The 24234-nt window shown below is 35.3% G+C and overlaps 1 protein-coding gene across 4 annotated transcripts in view; it reads left to right on the top strand.

The window, feature by feature from the left end:
* Window positions 1–24234, top strand: part of CEPT1 (choline/ethanolamine phosphotransferase 1) — a 36655-nt gene that overhangs the window by 435 nt on the left and 11986 nt on the right. The window contains exons 1-4 of one of the 4 annotated variants that reach the window (XM_033435064.2): window positions 80–187; window positions 6470–6879; window positions 11066–11213; window positions 13143–13284. In XM_033435064.2, coding sequence (XP_033290955.1) covers window positions 6541–6879; window positions 11066–11213; window positions 13143–13284 — 629 coding nt within the window. In that variant the 5' untranslated portion in view covers window positions 80–187; window positions 6470–6540. Of the gene's footprint in view, window positions 1–79; window positions 222–247; window positions 269–6469; window positions 6880–11065; window positions 11214–13142; window positions 13285–24234 lie in introns of those variants that run through there. The other 3 variants (XM_004263176.4, XM_033435067.2, XM_033435071.2) reach the window with 3 other exon arrangements.

Raw genomic sequence — 24234 nt, 5'->3', positions numbered from 1 at the left:
CTGCCGGCAGGACAGAGGCCCAGAAGCGCGCACCCGAGCAGCTAAACCGGCCCTGGGGCGCGCTCACCACTAGGGGTGCGCGCTCGCGCCGCCTCCTGCTCCGACCCTATATCCCTTTACGGCAATCGCGAAAGTGTCGTGAATGTGCTGCCGCGGATCAGAGTCACTCAGTCGGCTGGAGGCGGAGGTCTGTTTCCAGGGGTGTGCTTTTGGGGGCTGGGGTAAGGCTGCGGGGCTCGGTCTTTGGAAAACGGCCAGGGTGTGAAGGGTATGTCCGGGGACACGACTCTCAAGAGGGCTGGAGAGATGGCTGCAAGCTCTGGGGTGGGGCATTGGAATATAGCTGTGTATGGACTCGCGCGAGGCAAACGCAGTCCTGCCTCGCGCTCGCTTGTGGGGAGGGCGAGGGGCGACTGCTCCTATGGCCCCGGATGGAGAGATTGATATGGGGCATTGCCAGCGGTAGAGTCCGGGGGCTGCTGTGCTGGGAGTCGGGGTGGGGAAAACCTCGGCGGCCCGGACTGGGCGGGCCGAGGGCGCTGCCCGCGCGGAACCGACCTTGGCTCTCAGGTCCACACCCTCCTGCTCAGGTGCTGCCAGGTCCACAAACGTATTACATCCAGTGCCGGATTTGCCTTCCCTTTGGAATACGGTGCTGGTGATTCGTGGCTAGGGCCGCACTTCTTGGTCAGCAACTTTTCTAGAAATTTCAGGATATATTGACAAGCTCTGAGGTTGCCAGCTAGGGCTTATTTCAGCAGTATTCTTGGAAGGAGAAAGGACAGGAGGGTTTGCTAGTCTTTGCTGGTATTCCAAGAATACTGGATGAATGGGATCTTTACGTTTAACTTGTTTTTTCTCCAATTCGGTGCTTGGCGTTTTTGTGTCATTTTTGAAGTTTTGCATCATTGGTATTAATATATAATTTTGCTTGAAGTCTCAGTTCATTGATGAATCCTTGTTACGGTAGTAGGCAAATTCATAATTATCTTTAAACAAATGTTAGTGTCTTGTATGTGAACAAAGAATAAAGATTCGGTTTCTACTCTCATACTAGTAGGCATGTGTTCAGTGGAGGTGTTGAATTGAGTAACAACCCAAGTAAGACTGGTGAAGGCATTTAGGGCGTAAGGACTTTAGAACCATTGGCGTTCACGTAAAATTCCAGAAAACGAAGTTCTAAAAGCAGTTTGCTACATATTTGTTTTGTGCTGAGCAAAAGCTAGTCAGAAGGCCCTTGTACAACTTGTCTTTACAACCCTGCCATTTAAGAAATAAGCTAGATAAATATGCCTCTTGTATTAACCTGTTCTGACAGAGGTGTCTTTATTTGTTGTCCAGTTAATAGATTATTATTGAATATTTACAATTGTGGTTTCATAACTTCATTCTTCTTCCTCTCCCACACCCAGTCTCTTAAAATTTACGTTATAAACACTATTATATATTTGATATTTAACTGTAAACTTGTTTTATAACCGCAGTTATATCTTATTGCATAGTCAATGTGTTTTCTAGTCAGCAGTAGACTTCTTTAAGCTGGCTAAAGTGCCGGTGATGTTCTTTTTGAGGGTCACGCTGTGCTGTCTCTTTCAAGGGAATAGGAAAATAATCCACAAAATGTTAGGCTTTGGCTTTGTTTGTTTGTTTCTGGAGGAAGTTGCTTCCTTTTTTTTTAAGGAATGCAAGATTTCACTTCAGCAAAACAGTAGATCTAAATTGTGTTACACAGTACTGTTTTAGCTTCCAAGTCTGCTGAAAAGGCTTTTGTTTTTGCTAACTTGTTCTGTGTATCACTTGTTAGATAATGCTGAATGTAATCCTGTGATCCTATTAGTTTTTTTTTTAACTTGCTTTTTATAATTTGCTCTGCCTCCCAAATATTGTTCACCATTAGTATTTTCCTCTAGTCGTGCCATAAAAGTGGAAAGAGCTGTGTAGTCACCAGTTCCTGTGAGAGGACTATAAACATACTGCTGAATCAGCACAGCTCAAAACTTGGAACCCTTAGACATGGGAGGATGGGAATTTGGAATTTCACACTACAGGTTGGATATTGTGTAAGCTTACCTTATGCTCTGCTGAGCAGTTGGAGATTCCTTTTTTAGTGTGATACTTGTCAGGTGTTCCCCAGTGCTGAACACAGGAATAATGTAGGCAGCATGCTATTATCCTCAGCTGCTATAAGCACAGATGTTCTACATCATAGATTTAAGGTCCACGAATTTTGTATAATTTTAGTAAAGGTATTCATTAAATATCTCTGATTTTATTTTTTGTACCTTTGTTGGACTTTTCATATAAATATTCGTGCCTGCACAAAGAAGAATTTGGGTAGACCATATGTGCCCCCTCCTCTGGACTCCCACAACAGTTTGTTCACAGTATAACTTAGCTGTTTACAAGACTCCCCACCACTACTTTGAGCTTGAGAGCATGGATGGCATATTTCAATCCTTCTGTTTCCTCAAGGGTCTAGAGCAACTAGGTGTTCATTAAATACTAGATGAACCATATTTGTTCATTGTTCCACAAATAAGTACTGATTACCTACCTGATGTTAGGTATGGTCTGGGATTCTGGGGAAAGAATATTAAGACATGCAAGGCCCCTGCACTCCTTTGTCTTACATACCAGTCTGGGGAAAAGACCAAAAAACAACAACATCTAGCAAAAAAGTTCAAAATGTGGTAAGTGCTATGAAAGGAGTATCACATTTGAGCCAGGTTATAGCAGAGGAGGGGAATTTGCTGACTACAAGTGGAAAGGTTACAATAGGTATAGGACAGTACAATAGGTATAGGATCAGTATTAACTTAAACTGAATTCCAGGTGATGAGAATTTTTAAACGTTTAAAATACTCACTTTTACTGTTACAATTTATCAGAACATTTCCTCAGTTAACAAATAGGCTGTGCTACAAAATTATAGGAATCTTTTCAAGCTAATTGATGGCTTTCTATAACATCAGAATAAAATCTTAATTCCTTGCCAAAGTCTATAAACCTCTGCATTGTCTGGCTTTTCAAACTTTATTTTATCCCACTCTTTCATATGGTTTACTACTGCCCCGCCATAGTGATCCCAGAGGTATGAATAAGAAAGATAAGCTCACTCTTGGGTCAGGGCCTGTTCTCCCTTTCTTGGACTGTTCTTCCCCTTGCTCTTGGAATGGCTAGCTCCTTCTCTTCCTCTGAATTCGGTATAAATGCTTCGTCTTCATCGTCTTCAACCACCTTATCTAATAAAATGTGCACCTCAACTATTTCCTGGCTCCATACCTTGTTTTCTCCATAGCGCCCATCACAGTGTGTAATGTTATTTGCTTGTTTACCTTCTTTTAGTTATTTTCCCATTGGACATGGGAGCTGGGACCATGTCTGTCTTGTTTACTGCACTCAGATATTGGTTGAATGCGTTTGAAACTTGGAATCCATTTTCTCATAAAAACTTAGGACTGGTGGCTAGGTTTCTAGGCTAACCAGCAATAATTTTAATTTCTTGCATTAATTTTTTCGTTCCTTATAGTGTGGGTAGTAAAATGACATTTTCTCCTCAACCTTTTGGGCATAAGCTTGACGTTAGATAAAAATCTCAAGTGGCTAAAGTAATTTTTGTAATGTTTGTACCTCCTTTCCATATTCCCATCTCACATCCTTTTCCTCTTTCTCTCCATAGAGTCTGCTCTTCTATTGTAGCAGCCTACACTGTCCTGCTCCCTTGATATGCTTGCTTTTCACTTGCTGAAATTCGGAAATGCCTCTTTTCTCCTGATACGGTTTTCGTGGCAATAGCCTCCTGGTCTCAGGTGATGGGAGGAAGGAACAGTGGAGATGGATCTGTGGTAGTGACAGCAACCTCTGTGGCTACCTGTTGAAAGCAAAGTAGCTAACTATATATGTCAGTGGCAACATGTATCTGAATTTTTATTTGAAATCTTGTTACTAATAAGCTTCATGGAGACAGTGTTCCAAATTGAAATATTCTTTTTTTTAATGTATGAATTATATAATGACTAGATCTAGAAAGGTTTGTCAAAATGTAGATTTTTCTAAAAGAGAAATAGAAGGAAAAAAAAAATCTAGGTCAGAAGGGGAAAACACTTAGAAGGAAGGTATCAGTTTATCAAATAGTCCTGCCAAATGCTCAAACTTAAAACCATTAGGATCAGTTGCTTGTAGCTGTTTAGTGCCAAAAGCAGGCCAGCATCCTCAATATGTCACTTTTTAACTATAGGAGAATGGAACACTGCAATCATAAAATATAAATTGAGTTGGCTAAACTTTTTATTACCATTTTAAGTGGAAATCCATAAGAGCTGATTGATTATAGCTCACCAAATATGAAAATACATCATTCAATTTGACTTTTGAAAATTTGGCTGCTTTATAGTACAGTATTTTGGTGGTTATCAGTCTGTCATTTCATCTAAGATGATTTTGTAACCAGTTGTTTGACATTGTATAAATATTACTTTAAAACAGTTTTAATCAGTTGCTTTTGGTACAGTTGGGTGTGTGGAAGAATTCTTTGAAATAGTAGGAAATTAGCTTTCATTTGACTTGGCTTGAAAATTATTACAATATTTTTATTTCAGAGCACTTCAGTTAAATTGGGGTACTGATGATTCTTTATAGATTTTTGAAAATTTATTTAAGTCAGTTAATGACTACAATAACTATTCTCTAAACCAATTATTGAGATACATGATTGACTGAGGTTTGGGATGCCACTTTAGATCATTCGTGACATTGAAATTTTGGAATTTCTTGTTTTTGGGAATAGAGAGAAGTCGTGGGCATGTTTTGCTACCAGGTCCATTGTTGAGGTGTCCTAGACCCTGTATCACATTCTGTGTTCCCACAGTGCAGCATTTCCGGGAATTTCATATTGCATTCTGGATAGCTTTCTGCCAGGAGATCAGAGTACACCTGTGTTGGTTCAATGCCACTACCCTTTTAGTTCCATTAAGATTTTCTTTTTTTTTTTCCCTTTTTTAATCCTTTTATGGCTTCTCTTCCTGCTCACTAACCATGAGTTTCCCACAAGGTTCTTTATTCTTTTCCTTTTCTCTTCATACTTAATGCCTTCAAGAAATTTCCTACTTTCTAGTCTTTAACTAGACTTCAGCTTCCAAGTTGAAAACTTGAAATTTCTATCTCTTACCCAAACTCCAGTCATTTGATTTTGTCTAAAACATCTCTACTTAAAAGTTGCATGTATGTCTTTCCTACTCTCATCCCGAGATCCCCTCTCACCCACAGCCGCCAAAAGCCAAAATAACAAACTGATTTTCCTTCCAAACTCTCCTTTTTGACAGTAGTACCACTAGTCTTTGACTGTTGATTTCTTTTTTCTTCTACTTATTTACCCCTCATATCTAATTCCTAAGTACCTCCCCTTGATTCTTCCTTCTAAGTAGAAATTACTTATAGATTTGACTGTCTTTCATATTTCCATTTTTACCACCCTACTCTAGGCCCTCACCACTTCATACCTTTGATATCACCATACTGATTTTTAAGTGTTAAACTTGTCATTGTTTCCTTACATTGGTTAATAACTTAGGATAATTATGTTATTTCTGATCTTTTCGAAGTCAAGTGCAAGTACTTCAGGGATTTAAGGTTTTTTATGAACAGTCATCACTTAATGCAGTTACAGTTTTTTCTTACTACTTCAATTTATCAGGTCACTGCTAACACATAAATGGTGTCCTCTTAAAGTTAATTTTTTTCATTGTTGTTTATCCCCTCCTGGAATATCATTTATATCCCTTTCCACTAATAAGTTTTATCTTTTAATTTAAACAGAAACCTTGTGTTTGTTTGAACCTTACTTACCAGCTGTGTGAGTTTGGACAAGTTAACTAGCCTCTCCGTGCCTTAGTGTCACTTTCTGTAAAAATAGGGATAATTAATAGGCTTTACCTTCTTTGGTTGTTGAGAGGATTAGACGAGTTAATATATAAAACTTGCTTAAAGTGTTTAGTACATAGTAAGTGCTCAATAAATATTAGCTATTCTAAATAAATATCTAGTTTAAGACCCATTTGATTCAAGTCATTCCTCCACTATTAAGACTAATTTACTAGCTGTCTTTGGGTATGCCTTGGACCTCAGTTTCCATATATGTGAAATGATTAGGTCATTTCTAGGATTTTTTTTTCGATTTATACTACTGAAAGTGTGAGATAGAAACAAGAAGATCATGAGCTTCGAAGTCAGGTAAACTATAAGGTAACAGGAAGCATATTACTATTAAAATTCTTAATATTTTTCACTTAAAGGTGAGGTTATATGACTTCTTTTGGCTTACATCATCAATAAGAATTAGAGCTAAAAACGGATCCCTGGTGTTCTGATCCCTGTTTAATATGTAATATTCTGTTACCAGTTTGATTTTTTGTTTAATTTACTGACATTGATATAAATAGTGGCTGATGAATATATCTTTTTTTCCCCCCAGGTAAAGACTATCCACAAAAAGCTATAAAACAAGATAAATTATACTCCCTAGATTAAAAAAAGACAAGATCCATGAGTGGGCATCGGTCAACAAGGAGACGATGTGGAGATTCTCACCCGGAGTCCCCTTTGGGCTTCGGGCATATGAGTACTCCAGGGTGTGTATTAAATAAATTGTTTCAGTTACCTACACCACCATTGTCAAGACACCAACTTAAGCGGCTAGAAGAACACAGGTATCAGAGTGCTGGACGGTCCCTGCTTGAGCCCTTAATGCAAGGGTATTGGGAATGGCTAGTTGGAAGAGTTCCCTCCTGGATTGCCCCAAATCTCATCACGATCATTGGATTGTCAATAAACATCTGTACAACTGTTTTATTAGTCTTCTACTGTCCTACAGCTACAGAGCAGGTAAGAGGAATTTCTTTAATAACAGATATAAACATTTATTGCATGCCAGAAACCCTATAATTGGGATTTTTAGGTCATTTAACTAAAGGTAAGATAATCTGACAGCTATTTGTCAACTGTTTTAAAGTATCCTATCATATATATCATTAATAAAGCTCATAGCTACAACCTACTTTATATACACTATGCTTATGAGAAACCAGAAGCAAAGTGTGGACTCTGATCCCAGTAGATAAATTAATGTTAGTTGAGACTAACATGTAAAATATTCCTTTAAAATCATTAAGTCTCAATTCTTTAAAAAAGAGTTTTATCCCATTTTTTAAAAAATGGCTAGTAAAGTCTTAGCAAAGTTTAAAATGATCAGAGAGGAAAGTCTGTGGTAGTAAGATGGCACAGCTATAAATCAGTCTTATCAAAAGTATTCTCTTGATTCCAGTAAGAGTTATTGAATATCCCTTTTACCTTCCTGTAAACATATGTGGCTGATAACCTCAGGAGTATCTCTCTTATTCTAAGAAGGCAAAAGAAGTATAAGAAAGAAACAGTATAATGTATTTCCTGCTGTGGTATCCTGCTATGGCTGCCATTAAAAAAAGGGAAGCATGGTACTGCTTACACAGACTCTCCCTGGGCCTTCTCAAATATCAGTCTCTCCACTGCTATTCCCTCTTTTACTTTCTCTACTCACTTCCTAAAACCAAAACTGAAACTAGAGCCCTTCATCTGAATGGGTAAATTGATGTTTAATTGATTTTAAAATGTTCTTGTCAAAAAGTGAACTGGGTAAATTGATGTTTAATTGATTTTAAAATATTCTTGTCAAAAAGCGAACTAAGGTAGTTAGGTAGATGAAGGAGAATCAAAAACATTTATTGTTCCTGTATTAATCAGAATCATCAGCCACAGGTAAACCAAGAAGATAGAAGGTGATTCTTAACTAAAGCTGTTAAAAGTGACTGAACCATGTAAATCGTAATGGCCACAACATTCCTTGTCTTGTTTTAAGCTTGAAGTAATTTTTTTAATGTAGTCTTTTCAGATGATTTTTTGAGATAAAATTATCACCATTCAATCCTTTATACCTTTCTGTTTTCATTAATTCATTTGTTACCACATATAGCTCTTAAAGTAGCTGTTGAGGGTCACAGTTACCTATAAAACATACTTTATTTTTTGTCTTTTGCCAGATGTTTATTTTCCCCTCACAATTGAATACCTTTATCTTAATTCCTCTTTTACTATACAGGTACAGTTTATACAGATTGTATGGATAAATTTCTGGTTTCCCCTCATTTTCTTAACTGTCTTGCTTTACATTAATCAATAAACTTAAAAATAAACACCAGTACAATTGTTTAAATATGTGCTGGGATTCTTTATCACATTCTTCGAGCTGTTTTACTCTTGGCTTACTTGAGGACCTGACATATACTTCCAGAGGAATCTGGTCCAGATCTCGCACATCTTTAGAGGTATAGAAGAACAGGGAACTGGGTTGGTTCCAGTTGAAGCCTTCTAAATCCTAAACTAGTTCCAGGATGGGGATCAGGGAGTGAGAGCAGGGTGGAGGGTAGCTTGGCCACGAATAGTCATTTATTCAACACCCAGAGTATACCAGGCACCATGTTCCCTATAATACTTTTCCTCATCCTCTCTTCTTAAGTGATTTGGAATTATTAGAGTAACCTTAGAATTAGTTAAATCTTTGGGGAAACTTCCAGAATAGGAGCTACACTAATCACAGAGAACTTTTCAGAATGCTGCTGGGAGGACTCAAGGTGGGATATGACTGTACAGTAATAATTCCCTGATTGATATATTCAGTGTATCAGGCTCTTAACCCAGCTGAGACCAGACTGGCTCCTGAATGAGAAGGCTTTCTTCTTAAAACACCTATGAGAGTTGTGAAATAATGGAAACAAGGAAGAAATACATAAATATAAGTTTAGTGTTCTACAGATTCACCGGAAGAAAGAAAAGTCCAAAGATAAGAAGGCTTTGCTCTCTCTTATATATGTAATAACCATCTTGCCGTTTTCTAGGATTATGTATATACTAATACTTGAAGTTGTCTCTGTTCCAGAGTAACACTTTTCCCCATTAAAATCCTAAAACCGCCAAGAAGTTCCTTGTTTTCTAGTCCCCTAAAGCAGTACTGTTCAATAGAAATTTCTGTGATGATGGTAGTGTTCTATGTCTGTGTTGTCTGATACGGAGGCCATAGATACTTCTGGCTATTGAACACTTGAAATGTACCTAGCAACTGAGGAACTGAATTTTTGGTTTTATTTAATTTTAATGAATTTAAACTAAAATAATCACAGATGGCTGGCTAATGGCCATTATAGGACATTATAGGACAGCTCTAGAGAGTTACTGGATTCCTCTAAGAGTAAGAAGCAGTAGACCCAAAGTCTAGAAAGGTAGAGTTCTTAGTCACATAAGATAAATCACTTAGTCCAGTGTGCTGGCATGTAAACTATGGTTACATAACCACAGTTATTGTTTTCCAGGTTGGTAACTCGAGCCTGGGGGAGGTATGTACGATGATCCTTTTAGCAACCTCAGTGTTTTAAAATATGAGATTCCAAGAAAACATTTAAGAGAAGATCTTTACCTTTAATAACTGAGATCTAAATAGACCTCTGTCAGAGAGATACCTTTTTGCAGTGCAGAATATACTGAATATTTTTTGCAGCTCTGAGTAGTTTTAATTTGCAGTCCTGAGCATTTAATACGGTTAACTTGATAACCAATATCTGAGAAATATCTTGTGGTTTTAAAATTTTTTTCATGGCCTGGGCATGGGAAAATAGTAAAAAGTGATGCAAAACACTCTGACACATTCTTACGGAGAACAGACCAAATAGAAGCTCTCCTTTTTTATTTATTTATTTATTTTATTTGTTTTTTGCTGCATTGGGTCTCTTGCTGCACACAGGCTTTCTCTAGTTGCAGCGAGCGGGGGCTACTCTTCATTGTGGTGCACAGGCTTCTCGTTGTGGTGGCTTCTCTTGTAGTTCAGTACAGGCTCTAGGCGCACGGGCTTCAGTAGTTGTGGCAGGCGGGCTCAGTAGTTGTGGCTTGTGGGCTCTAGAGCGCAGACTCAGTAGTTGTGGTGCATGGGCTTAGTTGTTGCTCCGCGGCATGTGGGATCTTCCCAGACCAGGGCTCGAATCCGTGTCCCCTGCATTGGCAGGCAGATTCTTTACCACTGCACCACCAGGGAAGTCCCAAAGCTCTCCTTTTTTAGTTCACTACATTTAAATTCAATATTAGTGGTTCAGTTTCTGTCTGGGAAAAGAGAAACCATTCCTTGAAAATGTGACCATAAATATTTGAAAAATAATATAAGCACTCTGTCTAGTAAGTAGATCATTATTTTCCTAGTGTTGTTTCATGGAACATTGAAGAGATGCCTAGAGCCCATGCTCCGCAACAAGGAAAACCACCGCAATGAGAAGCCTGCACACCACAACAAAGAGTAGTCCCCGCTCGCCGCAACTAGGGAAAGCCCGCCCACAGCAACGAAGACCCAACACAGCCAAAAATTAAAAAAATAAAAATAAATAAAATAAATAAATTTATAAAAAATAATAAATAAGTTACATGCTCAAATAAGTTTGGGAAATGGCAGCATGTTGTATCCCCCTTGAATATGCACAATAGGCATTAGTGAATAATCACAATATGCATTAGCAATCTGAAGGGCTGGAAGAAGTCCAGCAATTAAGAAATCTGTTTAACATTGTTTAATCCAATGTTTCCCAAGTGAGTTTAGCATGGAAATTTTATTTTCGTGTAATACCTATAAGCGTCTTGAAAGATACAATTTGGGAAAAACTGTACTGGGTTATTCATTAATTGATTCGTAGAATCTAAATGTTAGGAGAGATCTTATAGAAGTTACCTAGCCTAATCTCTCATGGGATTTCTGTATTATCCCTGTGAAGTAGTTAATCCAGCATCTGTTTGAGTATTCCTACAAAGCAAGGAATTTTAATTCTCTTATAATTCTGATTGTTTACAGAAGTTTTTCATTATGTAGCACCTGGATCTTCTCTCCCATAGCCTCCGACTTCTCTGAAAAATGAAGATAAAATATCTGCAAGTAAAAATATATTAGCCAGATATAGTAATTAATATGTCTTATTACTCTTGCTTTTCTTATTTTATTTCACAGGCACCTCTGTGGGCGTATATTGCTTGTGCATGTGGCCTTTTCATTTACCAGTCTTTGGATGCTATAGATGGGAAACAGGCAAGAAGAACCAATAGCAGTTCTCCTTTGGGAGAACTTTTTGATCATGGGTGTGATTCACTATCAACAGGTATTGTTGATTTTTTAATATTAATGATTAGCAGAGTTAAAAGGAATATGATAAACAGTGATAATAAGATAAATAAGAGGTTCCTGGTGTTATAATAGTTATCAGAGTAAGTGGTTTTTTGTATTACAAGTTTTAGTATTTTCAAAAATATAAATCTGGTTAATATTTGTTCATTATTTGGTGGTATTGGGAAATTTAGAAATTAATTTCTACTTGTTATTTTTAACCCTATATATTATTGTTTTGACACCTGTTGTTTTGAAATTCTAAGGGCATAATTGTTATCATGGAAAAATCTCATAAATTATAGATGAGAGTTCAATAATGCGAGACTAGGAATTTGTAGTCTTTATATTTAAATGGATGTTATGTAGACATGTAAAATTATGTTGTAGACTTGGAGTATAACGTGATAATGGGCTTGGATGAAAAGACTAGAAAAAAAATACACTAAGGTGCTAGCAATAGATAAGTTACTATAATTAGATTATATGTGTTATGTCTTTATTTGTACCATTTAAAAAATAATATTTCGGTAGTTTTTTAGAGGGAAAAAAGAAATTTAGAAATTAAGTGACAGTTTCTAACTAGTCTTCCTTTGAAGAAATCCCCTCACCCTGACTTCCCACCCACCCCCGACACACACACACTTATTTTTTATTTAGCAGCTCAATTGGTTTCTTGTCATTTGGCATAGCATTTAAAATATTTTAAAAGAAGCAAACAAAAACCCTTGATGGTTTTACCTTGTGAACTCAGATTCACATACGTAGGTGTATGTTAAAATCATTGTTTCAGTGTATCCTGACAGCAGCTTGCTTAGTAGAGGGGAAGGAACAGCTAAGCTCTTATAAAGGCTAGTTGGGCATCTTGAAAGGCTATTATAATTTAATTAGTTGGCAGCAGAATGATAGGTGTCCTGTTTTTTAAGTGATAGTCATTTTTGCATTAGTAGTTTGAGTTCCAGACTTTTATAGGAAGTCCTTTTTTTTAATGTATATTACCCATAATGAAATCTGCTAAATAAGAAAAGACAACTATCTATCTAAAGCTAGTAGGTCCCTTTGTGAATTATCTAGGCCTTTTGTTTTTCTTTCTTTTTGACCTTCTGCCTTGTAATTTTTCACTGCTAACTGGTATTATAGAGTTGGGGGAATACAGACATACCTCAGAGATATTGTGGGTTCGGTTCCAGACCACTGCAATAAATATTGCAATAAAGCGAGACACACAAATTTTTTTGGTTTCCAATGTATATAAATGATATTTTTACACTACACTTTAGTCTATTAACTGTGCCAGTAGCATTATGTCTGAAAAAACAATGTACATACCTTAATTAAAAAATACTTTATTGCTAAAAGAATGCTATCATCTGAGCCTTCAGCAAGTTGTAATCTTTTTGCAGTAGTAACATCAAAGATCACTGATCAGAAATCATCATGACAAATATAATAATAATGAAAAAAGTTTGAAATATTTTAAGAATTACCGAAATGTGACACAGAGATAACTAAGTGAACAAATGCTGTTGGAAAAAAAAAGGCGCTGATAGACTTGCTCAATGCAGGGTTGCCATAAACCTTTAACTGGTTAAAAAAAAAAAAAAAAAAAGACAGTATCTGGAAGCATAGTATCTGCAAAGTGTAATAAAATGAGATATGCCTGTACTCCAAAAAATGCTAAAGTATTTTAGTTGCTTTCAAGAAGTTTGGTTCCACTAAGTGGTGTAGTGAAAGAAGAGATCGAAATTACAGGGTAAATGGTAATGTAAAAGATGATATCCTACTTTCCTGTTTGCGTAGATAACTGAGAGAAGATTGTACGTTCACAGCATGTTTTCTTTTTACCTCATGCAAAATCATTTCCAGCTCAGTTAATGTTTGTTATTCAGATTTTTCAGTTTTCATTGTGATCTTTCTTTTTCAGTTTTCGTGGTTCTTGGAACTTGTATTGCAGTGCAACTGGGGACAAACCCTGACTGGATGTTTTTTTGTTGTTTTGCTGGGACATTCATGTTCTATTGTGCACATTGGCAAACATATGTTTCTGGAACATTGCGATTTGGAATGTAAGTAACACTTAATGGTGATTTTGTTTTCTCTTTCAAATATGTAGAATGTTGCTTATAGGTATTTGAGTATTAGGACTTGATTAAATCACTAGTTCAGTAAATAAAAGATGTTTAAAACTCTCGTTATTTAGCTACTATGTAACGGTCTCAATCATGTGTCCTTCTGTCACACTTTTTAAAAGGAAATATTAGAACCTCCCAACCAATATTTTTAAAGTAACATGAAAAACAGTAGGCCCTTCACTCATATCCACTGTATTTCCCTCAGACAAATTCATTTTTCTTTTTCCCCACTGTTATTCACCTTAACACTATGTTTTACTTTGACACATGAAAATGTATTTTCAGGAAAGAAAAGATAGTTTATGAAAGCAAAGAGCAACTCTTATCTCCAAATATCATAGCTTAATTAGATTTTATTCTTTTCACATTGTTTTATTTATGAATCTATAAATATCTAAGCTCTTAATAATTTAGTGGATATGAGCACACCATATAGATTACTACTGCCAACAAAATGCCTAACAATTTAAAAAATGAAATAGAAACTTTCTTCAAACTCCGAAGTGAATAGTTCCTACGTGGTGATTAGTACTTTTCCGTAAATATTAATGAGTAAACCAGTCTTGGAACAATGTTAAGGATGGAATTCACCAACTGGTGTTTAATTAAGTATCACAGATCCTATTTACACTGCTTAAGTTAGTCTTTTATTTTTTTCACGGTGTAGGATTAAAAGATAACTTGAGAAAAGACTCTGAAAACTTCATGGAATATCAAAATAAAAATCTTGATGTCAAATGATAGGAGAATATCTTAACCTAATTTCTCATTAAGGCAAATAATTAATGAATTTTAAAATTTTAGATCACTGATAAACTTAGTTTTCTAGGCCTTGAAAAAGCCAGAATGCATAGAAATTTTTAGCTGTTCCCTACAAGTTCACTTCAGGTGATTTTTGCTAACCTTATTTAAATAGAATTTAAGATGTTCTTATGACAGTAAATGAATAATTATTAATACTTTGGATGTTAACTAAAAGACATGTCTTGGAAGAATTTAAAGATAGAAGGATTTAGAGAACATGTTTAAGGCACATCTCAAGTGACAATAGTGGACATGAGTGTCCAGTTGAAAACTGTATGCCTGTGCATTCATCAGCAGTTTATAAAATGATCTATGCTCAGAAAATATTGAAGATATCTGATATTACAGAAGAGCAGTAATCGAAAATATTATATGCAGATGTTTTTCCTCAATATTTTCATAGCCTTTACATTATCTCAGTAATGTTTTCATAGTTTTTTTCTGCTTTAGGTAAAAACCACAAATTATGATAGACTTCTAGGATCACTTGGTTTGTCCTAATTCAGTTTTAATTGTTTGTGATGTTACTGTTTTCAAAAATAGCAGAATTTGTAGTATCTGTTTTTCACATAGTTTATGTTTCATTGGTTATTATCTCACAGTTAACTTTCAGACCCTTATTTTGAAAGCTTATCTAGCCCTAACTTATTTTCTTTCCCTTTCAAGTAAAGCAGCACCAGCTACATGGTGTAGGAACTGAAGGAAGGAAAGAAAATGAACCGTGGAAGCAAGGGAAGAGTTAAATAGACAGTGTTTTTAGCAGTGATTTTCTATCACAACTTTCTTTTTGCCGGTCTTAAAATTTCCCTTGCAGTGTATTCCTTTGATGAAATATATACTTGAAGAACTGAAAGCAGTTCTATATTGTTAAATCATAAGATGCTTATAGGGGTGTGGCAGGAGATAAGGCTGGAGAAGATCCAGAAAATTGAGGGCCTTCTATGTCCTGCTGAGGGCTTTTTATCCTGAATCTATTGAGAACCTTTGCAGGACCTAAAGCAGGGAAATGACAAAAGTACCTTTTGGAAATATCAGTCTAGCAACAATTTGGAGGGTGAATTGGAGTGAGCTGTGACAGAAGTAAGAAGATCCCTTAGGAGGCATCAGCATAATTAAATGTGAGGAACAATGAAATCTGAACTAGCACAATGACAGTGCTATCGAAGAGAAAGGGATAGGTTGGAGAGAGACTTAAGAGGTAGAAACTGTAGGACATAGTCTGTATTTGGTTATGGAGAATGAATGAGAGAGCAGAGACTGGAATGACTCCCAGTTCCCCTCCTTGGGTGGTTGGATGGAAGGTGGAGAAAGGCCCTGCAGGGAGAGGAACCTAGTCAAAGGAATAGTTTTATCTAGAACACGTATGTGAGGGATTTTAGACATCCAAATAGAATGAGAATAGCAGAAAACATAGAGAGCAAGCCTAGAAAGAAGCCCATGAAAATTATTGAACAGCCAGAGTAGGAGGAGGCATACCAGAATGAAAAGCCAGTAGAGGGATGAATTTCAAAAGAGAACAATGCTAAGTGCTGCCAAGACTCAAAATGAGGCCAGACTGTAGGGAACAGAAGTGAACAAAATAAATAAGCACACAGTTAATACAGGTTACTTATAAAATGTGTAGCTGGGATGGGAAGGAGCAAGGTATCAGAGGAGCAAACATGGGCTCAAAGGAAGAAGGGGTTTGTATTTTTAATGGGAAAATTTTGAACATACAGAAGAAACTGACTTAGAAAAGAGATTGAAGACACCTGAAGAAAGGGAGGGGTGATTTATCGAGCTTAGACTGCTAAAAATGCAGGACCCAAAGGAGTAGAGTATCAGGCAGTTGGGACTAGATTAGGAGCACACTCTCCCTCTGAAACTGTAGTGCTTCCTTATAATGGTGTGGAAAAATATCTAGAAATATCGAGACCAGCTGGACTTAATTTCTCAGTTTAAATTAAATATTTGTGTTGTAAAGGATTTTTTTAAAATCGACTTTATTTATTTATTTATTTATTTATTTATTTAAATTGGCCGCAGCTTGTGGAATCTTAGTTCCCCCGACAAGGGATCGAACATGCGCCCTTGGCAGTGAAAGCATGGAGTCTTAACCAGTGGACCTCCAAGGAATTCCCTAAGGGATTGGTTTTGATTTGGGAAAACTGTATACAGTTTTCTGAAATCTTGCATCCACATTAAAGCAACACCAAATTTAGTTATTTTTAAAATTAAAAGCAAGCTACAACCTTCATAGAAATATACTGCAAGTGCTTTACATTTAAGAAAATATTTATCAGAATACCAATGTAACGGAAGCATATGGAATAATATAGATATTTCTAAAGTAGTTTTAAAAATGCCATTTTAGATTCCACTTTTTTTTTTTTTTTTTTTTGCGGTACGCGGGCCTCTCACTGTTGTGGCCTCTCCCGTTGCGGAGCACAGGCTCCGGACGCGCAGGCTCAGCGGCCATGGCTCAGGCCCAGCCGCTCTGCGGCATGTGGGATCTTCCCGGACCGGGGCATGAACCCGTGTCCCCTGCATCGGCAGGCGGACTCTCAACCACTATGCCACCAGGAAGCCCCAGATTTCACATATTTTTTTTTAAGAGCAGATATAATAGGCAGATGTATAGTAGCTTAAATATTGAAGTAAAGTTTGTATGTGTGGAAGAGAAAGTCCAAATTTTATTTATTTAATTAGGAAAGGTCAATTCTCAAATATAATTTGAGAAAAGAAAATTTTAAAAATCACTTGCGTTTTCTTCCTCCTTAGGGGAAAGCAGCCTTAGGCATCTTGGGAATTTTATTTTAAAACATTTTTATTTTAATTGTTTTATTTTGATATTTATACACGAGTGACAAAAAAATCATGAGGTTTCTTAATATATATATAATAAATCCAGGTTGTTATATGTTTAATAACCTTATAAAATAGTATATTTACCAAAGAAGAAATTTTGTTTGTTTTTCTTAGTCTCCTAGTGTCCCTATTTTTAGTTTTTAAGTGTGCTTGCACAAAAATTGGCATAATAATTTATCCATAACTAAATAATTTTCATTCACAGTCAGGTATTGTGAAAAAACCAATGTGATTTGGATACTTCTTCCCTGAAAGTATGAGCTGTATCTTTGTTCTGATTACTAAAATCTGATTTGCTAAAAGCTGCCTTGCACAGAGAATATCAGTACCTGTCACAGCTAGACAGACCTCTGTCCTGACAGTGCTTCTGGACTGAGTAAGTAGAGAGCTGATGGAGATGGGTACTGCTCATGGGGACCTTCCAGACCCAGCTTAGACCTTTAGGATTTTTACTAGCCTGGATGTGAAAAACTGAGGGAGGGATATGGGCTTAGAGGCTAGAACTGCATAGAAGGATTGGGTTAGTGGAAGAAGAGAAGAATTATGAGTTGAAGCTCATTTGTAAATGTTTGTAAAATATTCTTTTAATGTTTATGGATTATATTAAATGGAAGAGTTCACATTTCTTAAGACCTAAACCCTCTATATCCAGATACTTTTAAATATATAACTTGTAGATATATGTATAGAATCATTTTTATAAATTAAATGCTTAGAAACCCTAAACAATCTACAATAAGACTATATTTCTGTAAAACATAGGTCTTAAAAAATCTTACTGTGAAAGGTAAAACTCTTAAGTTATCGTTTCAGAAAAAAAATACTCTTGTTATCTTTTTGGGAGAGAATAAAAGAAAGGAATTATAATAGATTGAACTCAGGCCAGTGTGTCTTGCCTCAAGTGTTATCTCCAAATTATCTGTATATCAGTTTGGGCAAGGCCCATGACTTTTGTGGGCCTCATTTCCCAATTTGTAACGTAAGAGTTTTGGATTACATGATATCTAAGGTTCCTTCTGAGAGTCTATTACTTTTATAGATATTATTTCTACTGTACTTATTATTTATAGTTATAGCAGGCAGAGTATCTTCACTTTATGACATTTTTCAATTCATGCATCTAGGGTTTCACATTTACATTAGCTAAAAAGCCTGCCACCAACATTTATTCCTATGTAAGTAAATAACTTCTGGCTTTTTCTTTTCTGTAGTTAATTGAAAAAAGTTAATAGGCTGTGTATTTACTAGTAGTGTGACAAATCCAGTTCATCTTCATATCCAAATAACCTCTAAAGAATAAGTATTCAAAGACCTCCTACTTCCAAGTAATTAAAAACTGTTGTCTGTTATATTGAGTTGGCCAAAAAGTTTGTTCGAGTTTTTTCGTAAGATGTTATAGAAGACCCCGAATGAACATTTTGACCAACCCAATACGTAATCCACTTTCTGTGGATTAAGAATTAGGAAATTTCCTATATATAAAATAGATAAACAATAAGGTCCTACTGTATAGCACAGGAAACTATATTCAATATCCTATAATAAACCATAATGGAAAATAATATGAAAAAATATATGTTATATAACTTATCTATTTATAAAGTATGTTATATAACATATACATACTATATATACATATTATGTTATTTTATATATACATATTATATTTTATTAACTGAATCACTTTGCTACACACCAGAAACTAACACAACGTTGTAAATCAACTATACTTCAATAAAAAATAAAAGAATTAGGAAGCTTCCTACTAAATTCCTATATAGGATCTGCCTATCTTTAAATGTTTAAGATTTATCGCATGAATTATTAAATACCAGAGATTTTCCTTTTTCTAGTTTACCTGTTTTGTTTTGTTTTTTTCCTCAGCAATGATTCATTCATTTGGACTCTGCCCATTTAAATTTTATCAAATTATTATAGATAATATCCTAAAACAACTACAGCATTTGTATTAATGTAAAACCTAGATTGTAGTTTGAACTCTCAGATCATCAGGTAAAATCATGGACCTCTTTCTATCTCATTAGCATTCCTCAGTTCTTAATTTTGATTATGTAGTTTTTATTTGAAGCCTGTTCTATACTGTTACTCTATTTCTGTCACCATTGAATTGGATGTTTTAACTATTTTTACGACTAATAAACTAATCCAATATATTAGAGAGTTATAATGCTGATGGGGAATTAAGGGAAGAGAAAGGAAAAATGATAAGATTCTTACACTAGAAACAGGAAACAGGATAAGGAAATGGCCAATTTGATTTTTGCTGTGGCCATATCAAAAGAGGTCATACTTTCACTTTCCCTCTTGCCCCTTCCACATCCATGTGGTAATTTTACTGAAATAGCAGAGGTAGGAGCAGGATGAGGTGTGGAGAAGTGAAGGGTATAAGATGATTAGCGGTTTTTCAAGCACATGGATAGATGACTGTCCACTGGGGCTTCTGGGAAGCATTTCTATCCACAGGGAAGTCTGGATAGGTTCTGGCACTGAGGGGACCTATGTCACAGACAGTGTGATTATTTGGCAAGTAGTATTCACCATTCCTAGGTAATTAAGAATTGACTGCATTTTTAGTTCCAGTGTTTCCAGCTGCCTATTTATAAGTCATTTATTCAGTGTATTACAGTTTTAAATTTTAAACTTTTATACTGTTTTGATTTGGGTAAGAAGTATACCTGTATGCATAAGGATAGTAATTGTACTGTATAAATTGTTTCATTGACTCTTTAGATGTCTTTATAAGGAGAATGCTACATTTTAAATCTATTTTTGCTGCCTTGTTTTAGTAGGGCTCTTTAGCAAAAGCTCTGAGTAAAGTTATTTTGAAATGTTTGTTTCCTTATGCATAGATTCGATGTTACAGAGTCCCAGATCATAATTATAATATGCCAGCTTCTCACAGGAACCCTGGGTCCTTGGTTCTGGAACTTCACGGTAACTGCTAGAATATTCATGCTGTCCAGTGAACAATGGCGTGAACTCAATAAAGACAGCACCTTTGTCATGCACAGAGTAATTTAAAAACAAAAATTCAAAAGTTTTCTTGTGGTATTTCACAGACAAACAGGTTATTAGAAAACAAATAATTTTAAGATATAGGGCAATAAAAATCCACCCTATTAAACAAAATTTTTTGAAATATAATATTTCTGGTGATTTGATGCTAAAAACAATTCTCTCTCCCATTTACCTACTGTACCTTGTAACATTTTTGCTCTGAAATATTTTTGAAACAAATACCTTTCCACCATTAAACAGAACTTTTTGGTATTTACATTTTTAACAAAATAAAGCAAGCAGAGTTTTCCTTAGATAGGTAAGTTGAGAGGACTCTTTATAGTAATGTAGGAAAAATTCTGTTTATTCTCTTAATATTCTTTAAGAAACCTGGTACTAGTTTTTCTGCTTCTATTAAATGATCTTGGTTTTAAAAAAATAAAAAATTTAATGTTAGAAGCTATTCTCACTTCTATTTGTTTTGTTTACTGTTTTCCTCTCTTAGTTGTGCTTTAAAAACTAAGTATTCTTAGCTTTTCATGTTACTGTAGTTATTCTTTGAATACCCTCCTTTTTCTGTTTTGTTTTGGTAAATACCTATTTCCTTAATTAATGCTAAGAGAGGAAGTAATAATATCTTTTTTCTTTCATATTAGAATTGTAATTTTGGCCTTATGACTTTTGAAAGTTTAAAAAGATTTATTAAGAAATGATTTCCCAGTGGAATTTTCCAGAATCCTTCACACTTTAGTATGATAAGGTTTATTTACAAGAAAAATAGATTTTTAAAAAAATTTTGCAGTTTAGGGAGTATTGGGGAACTGTTCATATTACAGATCATTCTATCAATACAAGGCAGCATTAGGTTTTGTGCATTGAGTCCCCATACCCAAACATGCTTCAATAATATGATAGAAATAGTGAGTCTCTGATAGCAGTTCTTTCTGAAAGATATCTTGTAGCATTATAAATCCAGTTATTCAATGGTAGTAATGATGGCTTTGGGGACAAATCAATAGTGAGGGATATCCTACATCATGTTTTCAAATAAACTTGGAATATGGAGTATACTAAAAAGTACTATAGGCATGTTTTAGGAGCAAAACTAAAGCCATTTTCAATTGAATTTACAATGTATTGGCATAATTATTTGTGGGATTCCCACCTAGAGTAGAATAATATGCATAGCTCAGGATGTGTCATTCTTTAGCACTCCTTTACACTTAACCTGTTTCTGGTACTTTCTCCAAAGACCTGAAGCTTTATGCTCACTGCAGTTGTCTAGATTTATAATTTTTGATAGCTCATTTATTAATATTAATTAAACTTACAAAAGGTTTTTTCCCACCAATGTTCTTAATGAAATTAATAGTCAGGATACTATTATTTACCTTCACCTTGTCTGTCTATGATAACAAAGTACCCTCTGTTTATAGAACCCTTCCTATTAAAATGTTTCTAGAACTAAAGCATTTTAACATCTTGAAAAATGTTTTGGAAATACATTTTTTCTTCAGATATATTGTCTTCACTTTTATCAGTTGCTAACTTGCAGAGATTTTCCTTTGCTTTTAATGTGTGTTGCTTTAACTCATTTGGTCATTGAAATGAAATTGTCAGATGTACTTTCTTTTTTCTTTACAAAGTCAGAGGAAAATATAAGCTTCAGAAAGAGTTGTTCTTTGTAATTTGTCTCCAAATTATTTTAATTTATTAGCATCTAAACTTCCTGTGTTAGCTATTGCCTGTGGTATTCTGCCATTTTAGGGAAAACTGTGTTAGAATGCAAGAACCTTCATCCTGAAACATACAGACATCTTAGTGATAACAAGTTAAAAACGTATGACAAATGTTTGTCCCAGTTGATCAGCAGACTAAAAATTAGAAGAGTTTTAGCACTGTGTAGGAACAACACTAATTCCTTTCAAGGCTCTGCCACTTATCATTTCTGTAACCTTTGAAAAGTCACTTACCCTATCTGACCAGATTTCCTCATCTATAAAATGGTGGTAATATTTCCTACCTCCTAGGATAGTTGTAAAGATTAAAAGAGTAAAACATGTTATGTGCTGACTACAGTGCTTGTCATAGTGTTTATTACCATTATTGTTATATTTTAAGACCTGTGTTAGTAATTCCCAATAATTTCCAGATTTCTTTCAAAATTGATTGTGCTATTTTGAGAGGAAGAATATGTCCATGATCCCTTTATTTAACACTGAGATTACTACTAAATGAGGTGAGAGGACTGTCTTCTAATTTTTCTGTTGCCAAAGGTGATAAGGATAGGCTGCCCCCTTAAATTTGAGACCTAAACTTTAGTTCCTCTTAGAGGACTTGTTCTATTCTAGCTTTTGCCTGTTTTTCTCTTATTCAAAGTCATTGGGTGGGTTGTTGTTTTATTTTAGTCTTCTCAGATAGTCTAAAGATCTGTATAGTCACTCATGTGGTAGATAATACTGTTTTAAATAATTCAGCTTATCTCAAAAATAGATGCTTAGACTTTCTCTATATATAACACTTGACTTTAAAATACTCGTAGTTGTCACTCAGCTGTATAGTTAATGTTAGTAACATTAAGCTTGTCATGCGCAGTTTGCCCCTTATGAAGGGTAGAAAGTAAAATATTGGAAGGCAGTATGTTGAATTTCTAGGTCAATCTTCATTCCGGTCTACTAATACTTCACCCACCCTGGTAAAATATATAATGAGTACCATATTCTGCTTATGTATAAGTTCCCTAGAACATCAGATCCATTTACAAATAATTGCAAATCTGTAGTTAACAGCAACCTAATCCTTGACTAGGACTCCAGCCCCCTTCAATGACTTCCTAAGCAAAATGCTTCTTTTAAAATAGTAGCTAACAAGTCAAATTGTACAAATCAGAATTTCTATGACATTGCGAATCTAGCCCTAGTGCGTATTCTCTATTAAAACCAAGCTGGTAGCCAACCCAGTTACAACGAAATTATATTTATTATGTATAGTTTAATTTAAAAAATTATGTTTCCAAATTAACTGCAAGTATATCTTTGAAATGCATATGCCATATGTAGATGAAAACTAGATTAAATTGTCTTATTTCTGATATTAAAAATGCTAGGAAATGACGATTAACATGCTTATCAACGCTCACAGAATGTCAGTTAAATCCCTTCACATTCCTCAGTTAATGCTGAGTCTTGTTGGAATTCAAACCAAGTGCATTTGTTAGGAATCTCTCTGAACACTAAGAAATAAAAATGAGACATTCAAAATAGAAATTTTCTTTATAGTTAGCTAACTTAGATGGTTTGGAGTTGTTGCACCCCTTAATCACTTTTAAAATCTGTACTTCTCCTGAAATAGCTGTCTTGATCAGGGAACTTTTTAAGCTGTCTTTCTCTGGTGATGAAGCCTCCCTAGGATCCGCACTCCAACTAGAAAGCTTCTATTTCTTTTTAGTTAAACAAGTTGAAGTTAAAATTACTCATATTTATTTAGGACGCCTTGATATCTTTACCTCTTATTTAGTTGACCATTAGGATGTTGTAAGGAGTGATGGGCCCAAGGGATTTGTTATGAGTGTTGAAGGTTATTTTCGCTGTGGACTGCCACACTTACAGCTCCCCTGTCAGAAAGATGGGAGAGCTCAATCTCCACAACTGGTTTGCTCTTCTCCACCTTTCTTCTGTGACAACCATTAGAATGGGTTGTTTGTTGCTGGCTTGTTGTAGTAATTTAAGTGTGTTCTGACCAGAGTACTCATGGATTATCCACAGCAGTTGGGGAAGTTCTTTTTGTCCTTTGACAAAACCTATACTAAAATAAAGTAGAAATAAGAAATTATTTAAGCAATACAAGTCAAGATATTTAAATACTTTCATGGTTATAGAAAATTATGTTTATTATCATCTAATTTCCCCCCTCTGAAACTTTTAGGCTGTGAAAATCTAATGCTATAGTTAAAAGATTTGTTTTCCCATGTCTTTTTTAAAAAGCCACTCTGGTGTTTTAGGTGGTTTTCTACCACATAGCCCTTGTCCCTTGAAGGGCTTATTTTTGGTGTAGTTGTGGAGGTTGTTTTTTTTGTTTGTTTTTGTTTTAGAGAAATAGTTCCAACACTTGGAAATATTATCACCCATGTTATTATTTTGGAAATAACAAGTGACTACAGAAATGCCAACTTCCTGCCTTATATAATATTCTCTAGATAATTATGTCTTTCCTGCA

This window comes from Orcinus orca, chromosome 1 (genome assembly GCF_937001465.1).
Source record: "Orcinus orca chromosome 1, mOrcOrc1.1, whole genome shotgun sequence".
Lineage (NCBI taxonomy): Eukaryota > Metazoa > Chordata > Mammalia > Artiodactyla > Delphinidae > Orcinus > Orcinus orca.
Note: the sequence above shows the minus strand (reverse complement) of the source record. Positions and strands in the feature narration are given on the sequence as shown.